The following is an 11,609-nucleotide window of genomic DNA, read 5'->3' as shown; positions in this document are numbered from 1 at the left end:
AACTATCTTGTGTCATATATATATATATATATGGTTATTTGTATGTATGTACCAAGAGTTCCTGTAAAACCACAACAAATTCCTTGTGTTTGCGCACACTTAAGTGGTGAATAAAGCTCATTCTGATTCTGATTCTAATAAGAAAGCACCCCTACAACAACTTATGAAAGTGAACGGTAGTGTTTTACTCGAGCATTACATAAAAATGTCATTTTAACATTAGTGTAATCATTTTAACATGAGTTTAGGAACTGAATAATAAAAAGGAAAAATAAAACCCTGCTTAGTATTTACTCTTTGAATTCAATATGCACTGATTCTTATTTAAGCTACAAAAGTTATTTAGATAAGAGCAGTGAGTGATTTTCTCTTTGTCTTTTGTTCATGGCCCCAAATATTGCAAGCTGTAGCGATATGCATATTGCGATATGTACATTTGCGATATTTCGATAATTTTGATATATTGCACAGCCCTAATATATATATATATATATATAGCAGTCAACATTTGAAGTGGATCAAAACCTTTCATCAAAGTTGTCCTAAAACCAAAACAATACCCGTTCTTGTCTTAGGACTACTTTGATGAACTTTTTTGATCCACTTCAAATGTTGACTACTATATATATATATATAAGATGATGTGTGTAATATACATTTTATATATTTTTTTTATTTTTTGTGATTTTAATTAGTGTTTTTATTCATTTATAATAAGATTGTGTATGTGATTAAATATATGTAATTTATTTTGTTGTAATTTTAATTAGTGTTCTACTCTTACTGTTTAGCTTTATTTTTATTTCAGTTTTAGGTTTTATTTATTTCCAGTTAGTCGTTTTAAACTTATTTTAGTTAGTTGCCAAAGCAACATTGCTAATTTTAGTTTAGTTTTAATATTTTCTAATATTTAAATGTACTTTATTTCAGCAGTTTTTTCTTTTGATTAGCAAAATTTTTTTAAATGCTTTTATTTTTTGTTAATAATAATAACCATGCATCCTTCGTGGAAAAGGTACAGTAACCCCAGAATGCAATGCACTAAGGTCAGTGAAAATGGCAGACAAGTTCATACTAAATGCATTTCATTCAATACATGAAATTATAGATAAAGTAGTCAGTTTAAATGAAATGTAATTGTTTTTATTTCATATTTGCTTGGTATGCATTTTTGTGCTTATTAGAGAATCACTAACTTATCACTCCATAGTTGTTGCCTATGAAATGCACTCTAAATCAGTCACTTAGAAGGCTGTTGCTTATGTAGGTACTAGATAGCAAGACAGCTCACTAGGTGATGCAACAGAGCTTATATCTCAGTGGAATACTGCAGCAGAGCCGGTATAGTAATATATGTGTGGGAGTCGTTTGTCTTTGATTCTGCGGGCGACATTGACCCCGATTGCTTCCTGCTCTGGGCTATGTATGGCTGAACGGGTCTTCTGAAGGTCGGCGCGGAGGAAAACGACTGCCTCATCGAGCCCAAACGCTTCCAGAACTTCAGCTGGGGCTCGCTGGACAGATTCTGTCCGCAGGAGAGACCGTCCGCCGGGCCGCAGTCCCCATCCACACCCCAGGACCCTCCCGACGGGCAGCCCACCGCCAGAAAGGTCACGAAGCCCCCGAACAGAACAAACAGACACACGATGATGATGATGGTCGGGAGGGGATGGTGAAGATCCAGAGGTAGAGATGTTGGGGAAACCGGAAGTGAGAGATTAGAGAGGGACAGATTGAAGGGAACATCCATGTCGTTCCTGAATCTGTAGAGATGCAAAACAGGAAGAGTTAAATCTGGGTTAAGAGGAGCGTGTTTATAGTAGAGATGTAGGTGTTTTTGTAACACTCTGGGTTCAGGCTTGTGCAAAAGTGTGAATGTGTGCTTGAGCAAGACGCACGCAAGATGCCAGGATGTGGTTAACAGGTGTTTGTGTATGCTTAAAAATAAAAAATCTCTCTAATATCTCAGTTGTTTCTCTTAGGCAGCAAAGAGATGGAGAGCAAACAGACTTGTTTTTCAAACCAAAGGCCTAAAACATCTTCGCAAGTATGTGAACGCAAGCGCTAAGAGCTTGCATGTGTCATAGTGGTCCGAAGTATGCGTTTCATTCTCATAAAGGGAATCTTGTTCTGTGGTGTTTTTTTTTTTTTCTAGCAATCTCACATGTGAGATCAAAATACTGTCTCGCGCTTGATTTGTCGAGATAATCTGCGATCAAAAGTGTTATGAAGCTTGTGATCTCATTTCATGAGCTCTGTGCTTATAATCATATATCACCAATAGTCTTTGTAATTTATTTTTTTTCAAGCAGTGTTGTTATTAACTAAAACTAAAAGTATTCAAATTGTTTTTGTTCATTGAAATAAAGCTGAAATCACAAAATATTAATATTAAACTTAAACCTGAAAACTAAGCTGAAGTACTAAAATTACTAAAACTAAAATAAAATTGAATTAAATCTGAATGTAATTTTTTAAACAAAAACTAATAAAATGACAAAAACACAAAATTAAACTAAAAATAAAATAAAAAAATAAAAGCATATTCGAATGAATAATAAATACTATGAAATAATACTAAAATAACACTGCTCGTCAGGATTTGTAGGAGAAAAATCTGAGGCAGTGTTAATACTCCAATGAAACAGGTTAAGACGTCTCCTGAGCAGTGACAGAGCAGCCTCTGAGCTCATTTTCCTCTGGGTACAGAGCGTGGTTTGTTGTGGTGGGACTGCGCACCTACACACACCTTATCATCATCACCATCTAGCAGCTCTACACATGCCGCTCTACAGAGCGCTCCTCTGCAACATTCAGTCACAATCAGAATGACTGAGCGATTTCTCTAAAGAAATGTCAAGAAAGGTCAAAGTATAGTAGATTTATATTGAACTTTATTGTTTACAGATTAGCGTGAGTCTGTTCCTCTCATTCTCTGTCTGTCTCACACACACACACACACACACACACACACACACACAAACACAAGTACATGAACACAAACACTTCTAGCTGCACCTGCAATTTTATGCATTGTGTTCAGAAATGTGTTGTGCAGCAATTCATAACACAACACAAATATGCATAGCATTCACAGCATCACTTCTTAGCATCGCCTTTTAGTTTAGTTAAAAGTGTTTTTAATTTGAGTGTTTTTTGTATTGCACTGGCATTTTTTTTCCACTTTCTCAAAATACACTATACACTTATTAAAATACACTAAGATACATTGTCTTTAAACACACTCACACTCTTAATATTATAAGCAGCATTGTTTCTAAACAAAATTTGGAAACAGACTAATTAAACACTAAGAAGTAATTTTTTTTACAGTGTATGCAAATTACAGTTGTAGATAATTCCATCACCATCACAGTAGCACAGAGGTGTCCTGTCTTGCAGTCCAGCAGAGTTTAGTTCCAACCCCATTTAAACCAGCTTATCAGGGCCTTCAGGATCACTAGAATCTTCCAGGAGAGTATGTTTAGGCGGGTTGGAGCTGAACTCTGCAGGACATTGGCCCTCCAGGAGCAGGTAGTAATGTAAAATTACATTTTTAATTACATACAAAGAGGTAAATGCATTAGCTAAGCATTCACATCTGTGTTTGTGTGCCTGCATCAAGTACAGTATGTTTCTTGCCTACATCGCTCCCATAAACACACATTTGAAATGGCATTTGACATTAAAAATGTTGGTGCCCCACTAAGTGAGCAGTCAGATGAGAAATGTGGCTGGTTGATTTTATTTTATTTTTTTTCCAAGCTAAATTGCATCTGAAACACACACATGCACGGTCTAGCACCCAAACCACCAATTACTCTGCCTCTCTGCTCCTAAATGTCAGCATGTTAAATTCTGAGTACACAGAGTGTGAGTTATCGCTTTGGTGAAAACACATTGAGACATGAAATTATTCCTCATCTTAAATGCCACAAACAGGCTGAAAAGGCCACTCAGACGAGAACTATTGTTAGTGAAACACTTCATTAGTTACCGCTGTATGGATCTGCTGAAATGTATTTATGCACACATCATCACAGTTAGGCTTTGCTCAAGCAGGCAGCTTAAATTAGTTTTTCTAATTTAAAGTGTTTTTTTGTAAATATATTTCAATGCGAACAGTCACGTTAGAAATTGTTTTTGTCTCAAATTTTGTTTAAAAAACTGTTTTATATTTGATATATTTTAAAGCTGAATTTTCAGCATCATTACTCCAGGGGAAGTCGTGGCCTAATGGTTAGAGATTTGGACTCGTAACCCAAAGGTTGCGGGTTCGAGTCTCGTACCGGCAGGGATTGTAGGTGGGGGGAGTGAATGTACAGCGCTCTCTCCCACCTTCAATACCACGACTGAGGTGCCCTTGAGCAAAGCACCGAACCCCCAACTGCTCCCCAGGCGCCGCAGCAAAAAAATGGCTGCCCACTGCTCCGGGTGTGTGTTCACAGTGTGCGCGTGTTCACTGCTGTGTGTGTGCACTTAGGATGGGATAAATGCAGAGCACTAATTCCGAGTATGGGTAACCATACTTGGCCACATGTCACGTCACGTCTTCAGAGTCACATGATCCTTCAGTCAGCATTCTAATATCCTGATTTGCTACTTAAGAAACAAATTATTATCAAAGTTGAAAACAGTTGTGATGATTCATATTTTTGTTGAAACCGTGATACATTTTTTGGGGGAAAAAGTTCAAAAGAACAGCATTTATAAATGTGAAAGAATCATATTTGAAATAGAATTTTGTACCAAACTAAAATTACATACTTTCACTTTTGATAAATTGATTGCATCATTGCTGAAAAAATATTAATCTCTTTCAACTTTTGAACAATAGTTGTATCCAAAATCTCCACAATTTTACTCACCATTCCGCCATATAGTAATCTCTGTGGCAATTACTGTATTATGTTGTGATTTTAGACACTGCATATCCATGAATTAGTAAAATACAGTAATGTGAACATAACTTCTTGTCCCATGTAATGTATGATTGACATCATGGCAAAATAAAATGCCTTTGGCACTGCTAAATGTTTGTCCGTGCTGGTTAGTGCGGGTTTGGTGCCGGTGGACCAGCAAAGGAAAAATCCTGATAGGGACACCAGCATCAAAAACAGGGCTTCATCGAATAACAATTATTTTTGAGATTATAATTTGTGGTTCAACTTTACCTGTGGTTGACTCTTCCAAAGTTCCCCTTGATTCAAATCACGTTGTCACAAAGAGTGTTGGAGATGAGACGCCTGGAAGATGGGGATGAGGATAAGTGCAACTGATATCCGTTCAGAGAGACTCAAAATCAATCTTTTTGTGTTTTGCGATCAGCAGACCATGGCAGTGTGTTTCTTGAACTAAACATCCATTCCGAGCCAAACTTTCAGTCTCAAGTTTTAACCCCCCATGTGTTGGTATGATCCGGTCTGCCTGTTCTATTCATCTCTCTCCAAGAGACCCCCCTAGACCCCTGCTTTCTTTCTCTTCCCCTCCTCCTCCTCATCCTCTACTCCTTTATTCTCCTCTCCACATCTTTTTATAAAGCTAATGAGTCTGAAGGAGGGGCCGTCCTCCTCACTGTCATTAGGATTTGACTAATATGCAGATGTCTTTAGTGTGTGCTAAATGGTCTTTTCTGCTCTACATGATGAATTTATGTGTGTAAATATATACAGGAACAACTTCTGATCATTGTTTCTGGGATTCATGAGATCATTGAAGTTGTATATGTGACCCTGAACCACAAAACCAGTCTTAAGTCGCTGGGGTATATTTGTAGCAATAGCCAAAAATACATTGTATGGGTCAAAATGATTGATTTTTCTTTTATGCCAAAAATCATTAGGATATTAAGTAAAGATCATGTTCCATGAAGATATTGTGTAAATCTCCTACTGTAAATATATTAAAACTTAATTTTTGATTAGTAATATACATTGCTAACTACTTTAAAGGCTATTTTCTCAATATTTAGATTTTTTTGCACCCTCAGATTACAGATTTTCAAATAGTTGTATCTCGGCCAAATATTGTCCTATCATAACAACATACATCATACCATACATCAATGGAAAGCTTATTTATTCAGCTTTCAGATGATGTATAAATCTCAATTTCGAAAAATTGACCCTTATGACTGGTTTTGTGGTCCAGGGTCACATATGTGTTTTCAAGCCCATGTGTGTTGATAGTCATGCCATGATGACCATTTAAAGGTGAAGTGTTTCATTTCTGTGCCACTAGTGGCACCAAACACAATTGCATAAATAAAACAGTTAGCCCTGACTCTGAATTCTGATTGGACAAGCCATATTGGAACCTGTGATTAAACATTCTAAATGTAACAAATTGCTATTGCTTAGAAACCATAAACAGTCAGTAGTTGGGCTAATGAACTATATTACGCACTGGAATTATTTATTCCAATTACTGTTAATAATATACAGTATATAACTATTCATTAGGGTATTTGAAATCTAGCCATTTCAGACTGTGTGTTTCACTGCCGTTAAGGAGGTTTTAGGTTTAATCGGTCTTCCACTGGTCATCAGATAGCCCCGCCCCAAACTCACGTTTTTGGTTGAGCCAAAAAACATACTGCATTTTATTTTGTGTTGCTAGTTATGAAGAAATTACACATTTCACTTGTGGAAGTGAAAATAAGAGTCCAATTGTAACTGTGTGATTAAGAGTTTGACTGTGTGTTATTAAAGTATCAGATGTGTTGTGGTTATATTAATGTTTCGGCTTGTGTGGGTGTGCAGTGAGTTAAGCATTACTTTCACTCTCATTATTTAGTAGTACATGCGTATGTACGTGTTGTGGTTACGTGTGTTTATGTCCGTCTGCAGGTTCAGGCCACAGATGCAGATCAGGGGGAGAATGGAAGAGTTCTGTACAGGATTCTCTCTGGTAACTAGGCCTATTTATTCTTCCTGTTTCCCTGATGTCACACCTCAGTGCCTTGATCAGATGCACTCCAACAATCCACTACACTAACTAACCAACATTGTTGCATTATATAATGTACAAAAAAAGTATATATTTTGAGTATTTTCAGTCATATTTTGAACATTTTCAGTCATCTGTGGCATACTGTAAGGACTGGGGGAAAATGTGTGGAAACCACAGATTAAAATAAATAAATAAATGAATAAAAGCATTTGTGACTTTTTGTCTTGCAATTCTGAGTTTATGTATGACAAATCTGACTGTTTTTCTCAGAATTGCAAAATATAATTCAGAACTGGGAGATATAAACTCATAATTCCCAGAAGAAAATCCAAATTTTGAGATATAAACTCAAAATTCTGAAAAAAGTATGAATTTTGAGATGCAAATTTGAAATTGTGAAAAGAAAACTGAACTGTGCGATAAAAAGGCGCAATTACTAATTGACAGAAAAAAAAACAAATAAACAATTGCGAAATGTGCAATGTCTCAACTTGGAATTTAGAAAAAAGAAACACAGATTTGCAATATGTACACACAGAATTATGAAGAAAAAAGTCATAATTTTGACATTTGTTTTTTTATAATTGTGAGGTCATATCTCGCTGTTCTTTGTTTATATCTCACAATTCAGACTTTTTTCTCGGAAATGTGAGAAAAAAAGGTTGAATTATGAGATTAAAAGCCTTTTTAACCTTTTATTCTGTATTCGGCAGAAACTGGCATCCATAAAAATGGGATTAATTGTCCTAAAAATATTGCCACAATACAGACAATATTAACAATTTTCTTTCCTTTTAAAAAATATATGACTCTATGTGACATGGTTATACAAATAGAGACTAATTCTGTAAGAATCATACATTATCACTGTTTTCAACCTCAGCCTTTATGTGATGTACTGTTTCAGAGTATGGCTTGTGTGTGTGTGTGTGATTTGCTATCTGTAGGCATCAATGGTCAGTTTACTGTGGACAGTCTGTCTGGACTCATCAGCAGAGGAACTGTGGCTCTGGACCGAGAGACACGCAGCTCTCATGTGCTGGAGGTGGAGGCCTACAACAGTGACCAGGGCAGCATGCGCAGCTCTGTCAGGGTGTGTTTGTGTGTGAAAAATAATATAGCATACCCTAGAAAATCCCTCATTCGACAGGTTTATATTAAAGTTCATGTAAATTACTGTTTGCAACCCATTTTGCTTCATAATGTGACACATTTCCAAGTAAAAAGGGATGTTCAGTGATAAAAAAGGACTTGATTTAATCCATCAGGAACTGATTAAAAGAGTAATGTGCGTTGCATATCAGAATAGATTCAAATTTGAATGCAAGGCTGCTAAAACAATGCTTGCTTTACATAATTAACACTGCCTGCACATTGTATTAAATCTAGCTATAAACGTGTTTTTTTTTTTATTGAAACATCATTAAAGACAAGTACTGAATATAATGTGTGCGTAGCAGTATGTGTCTGTTGTGAATCAGACTGTGATTGTGAGTTTGTCTGTAGGTGATTGTGTATGTGGAGGACGTGAATGACGAGTCTCCAGTCTTCACTCAGTCGCAGTACAATCGTCTGGGGCTCAGAGAGACCGCTGGTATCGGTACATCTGTGGTAGTGGTCCGAGCTACAGACCCCGACACAGGTACACAACACAATCAACCCACAAGCCTGTGCAAACACATTCTCTTCTTGACCTTTGAATGTGTCTGTGGACTATGGAAGTAAATGTGTCTGATAGGAACATCTGTGAGTGCTGTTATTGTGTATTCATAACACTTCTCATTTATTTTGACCTTTTTTAAGTGGGTGTGTGTTAGGGATGCACCGATACCGATACTGGTATCGGGCCCGATACTGAGCTCCTGTACTCGTACTCGTACTTGTTAAAATGCCCCGATACCAAACGCCGATACCACACAGCATGTGATAAGCGCCATATTCAAACAAAGAAACACCGACAACAGAACAACAGACAGCAGAATGGAGTTAAGGATGTCTACTACGAAGTATATGTATGCAATGAATATAAAGGTAAACATTCAGTATTAACGCCTGTATAGCTGATGTGCGTTACTCGGTATCGGCAAGTACCAAAAATAAAAGTATCGGTATCGGGCGAGTACTGGAAAAAGTGGTATCGGTGCATCCCTAGTGTGTGTCATGCACCTAACATAGCTCAAGCTGTGTTGTAATTTTCCAATGGTTCTTAATGCCAAACGATATCACAACATTTCTGTTGCACTTCTGCTTGTGTCTGTAACTGCTTCCCTGTTTCACTTCCTCATAGAGGATGTCCAGCATGTCATAAACTGGACAGACGTCCAACCATCTGTGTCTTCGCAGGCCTGAGGTTTAGAGTGCAGTATGCTAGAGTTTAGTCCTGTAGATACCGTATATAATTGACCAGTGTTGGGGAAAGTTACTTTTAAAAGTAATGCATTACAATATTGCGTTACTCCATAAAAAAGTAACTAATTGCGGTATTTAGTTACTTTTTATGGAAAGTAATGCATTACGTTAGAAATACTGAATCTGTGTTTTTTTTTTGTGAGTGAGATGAATTAATGCATATTCATATTTATTTTAGAGCTACAGTAACATCTTCTGATTTCTCTCAACATGGGGACAGGAGAGCTGTCAATCAATAAATTAGAAAAAAAGTAACTTGCATTACTTATTTGAAAAAGTAACTCCGATATTCTCTTGTAAATTAAAAAGTAATGCGTTACTTTACTAGTTACTTGAAAAAAGTAATCTGATTACGTAACTCGCGTTACTTGTAATGCGTTACCCCCAACACTGTAAATGACAATCGTCATTGAAATAGTTAGCTCACGACATTGGAGGACTAAGAGTGCCACTTGAAAGTAAAATCAAGCAATCAATTATCAACGTAGTAATTAAAAATATAAATGAATAATTAACATTTTAATGTTCATTTCAAACATGAAAAAAATGCAGTTAAATGTAACAGTAATACAGTGGTGACCAAAATTATTAGAACACTAGTATTTTCACCAGCTAAAAAATGGTTTCAAGTCAGTTATTTCTATCTTTTGCTGTAGAAATATCAGTTTACATTTCCAAACATTCATTTTGCCATTAACTGTAATAATTCAGTGAGATTTTTATTTGCACAAGGAGTCTGACAACAGCCAGTGCCCCAAACAGAGATCTGATCTCATCATCATCCAGTGTGTCTGGAATGACATGAAGAAACAGAACAAACTGAGACAGACTCAATCCAGAAGAACTGATGCTTCAAGAAACCTACCTGCAAAGCTCCCTGAGAAACTATGCTCAAGTGCACCGATGGCAAAAGCTGCTTTAAATGCAAAGGATGGTCACACCAAATGTTGATTTAATTGAGTTAATAGAAGTTAATTGATGAAGAAAATCTATTCATGACATTATTTTAGTGCCTAAAACTTCTAACAGTACTGTAGCTTTGCAGGTAGGTTTCTTGAAGCGTCTTGGAGACGTTGCCACAGCTCTTCTGGATTTAGTCTGTCATGTACAGAATATGCTCCTGGATTTAGTCTGTATAAAAAAATGTTTTCCTTCACAAAGAAAAATCTTACTAATGCCAGCCTTTTGCTTTCTCTCATATTTTAGGTGATGGGGGCGCTGTAGCGTATGCTCTGGTCTCTGGTTCTGACCGTAAGTTTGAGGTCGATGTGAGTACGGGTCTGGTAACCACTGTGGATTACTTGGACTACGAGACCAAGACCAGTTATTTAATGAACATCTCAGCCACAGATCAGTCTCCACCGTTCCACCGCGGCTACTGCACTGTCTATATAACTTTACTCAATGAACTGGATGAAGCCGTGGCCTTTCTATCGGCCAGTTACGAAGCATCTCTGAGAGAGAACATTGCTACAGGAACAGAGGTGGTTCAGGTGAAGGCGCAGTCGGCTGATAACCTGAACCAGCTGACATACCGCTTCGACCCTGACACCTCACCTGCTGCTCTGGCGCTCTTTAAGATTGACAGTGTCACGGTGAGAAAACTCTATATATAACGTAATAGACAAGTTATATTTTAAGAGAATCAGAAATGAGTGTGGTGGTTTTAAAAGCAGGGTAGGTGATTTGGTTCATAAAATTTTTTTTGTTATGCTGGTTGAAACTCTCTTCACATCCTGATAGCAATCACTGAGTTAAGCAGTCTTAATGTATTTATATGTATTTATATCGTCTGTGGAAGGCGTAGGACAGCGTTATGTTCAACCCTCCACCAACATTGTCTCTCATCGTGTCGCTGGTTAGCCTCTGGTCTGCCTGTGCACCGCGTTTAGGTGTTTTGGGGGAGGCGTGGCTTTGGAGAGTGATTTGCAGAGAGGGTGGGATCTTATGCTTTCAAATCTAGCTTGCTATTGCTAGCCCCTCCGAAATTTAAGATGTGAATTTGTGAGTCTTTCTAAATGCATGTTCACACCGAGAGTGATGCAGTGAAGTGATGCAAGGAAGTGAAAACGCAACCCAAAAAGAAAATACTGTATGTGATAGGGCACAGACGATGACTCATTTTTACTAATCGACTAGTCAGCAGGTCAATATTTGACTAGTACTCTCACGTCTGTTTAACACACCTACTGTGCTTAAATCCATCCAGTTTTTTTTTTTTTTTTTTCCACAAAAATCAGAGTAGAATA

General features: G+C 37.2%; 1 protein-coding gene across 1 annotated transcript in view; it reads left to right on the top strand.

Annotated features, from left to right (window-relative positions):
* The window catches only part of cdh23 (cadherin-related 23), a 270,976-nt gene that overhangs the window by 216,749 nt on the left and 42,618 nt on the right, over positions 1-11,609 (top strand). Inside the window, exons 28-31 of the mRNA XM_016474656.1 lie at positions 6,849-6,909; positions 7,899-8,044; positions 8,458-8,593; positions 10,567-10,955. Coding sequence (XP_016330142.1) covers positions 6,849-6,909; positions 7,899-8,044; positions 8,458-8,593; positions 10,567-10,955 — 732 coding nt within the window. The remainder of the gene's footprint in view (positions 1-6,848; positions 6,910-7,898; positions 8,045-8,457; positions 8,594-10,566; positions 10,956-11,609) is intronic.

The sequence above is a fragment of the Sinocyclocheilus anshuiensis genome, unplaced genomic scaffold, assembly GCF_001515605.1.
Source record: "Sinocyclocheilus anshuiensis isolate Anshui unplaced genomic scaffold, SAMN03320099.WGS_v1.1 scaffold300, whole genome shotgun sequence".
Lineage (NCBI taxonomy): Eukaryota > Metazoa > Chordata > Actinopteri > Cypriniformes > Cyprinidae > Sinocyclocheilus > Sinocyclocheilus anshuiensis.
This window is presented reverse-complemented; position numbering and strand designations above follow the sequence as displayed.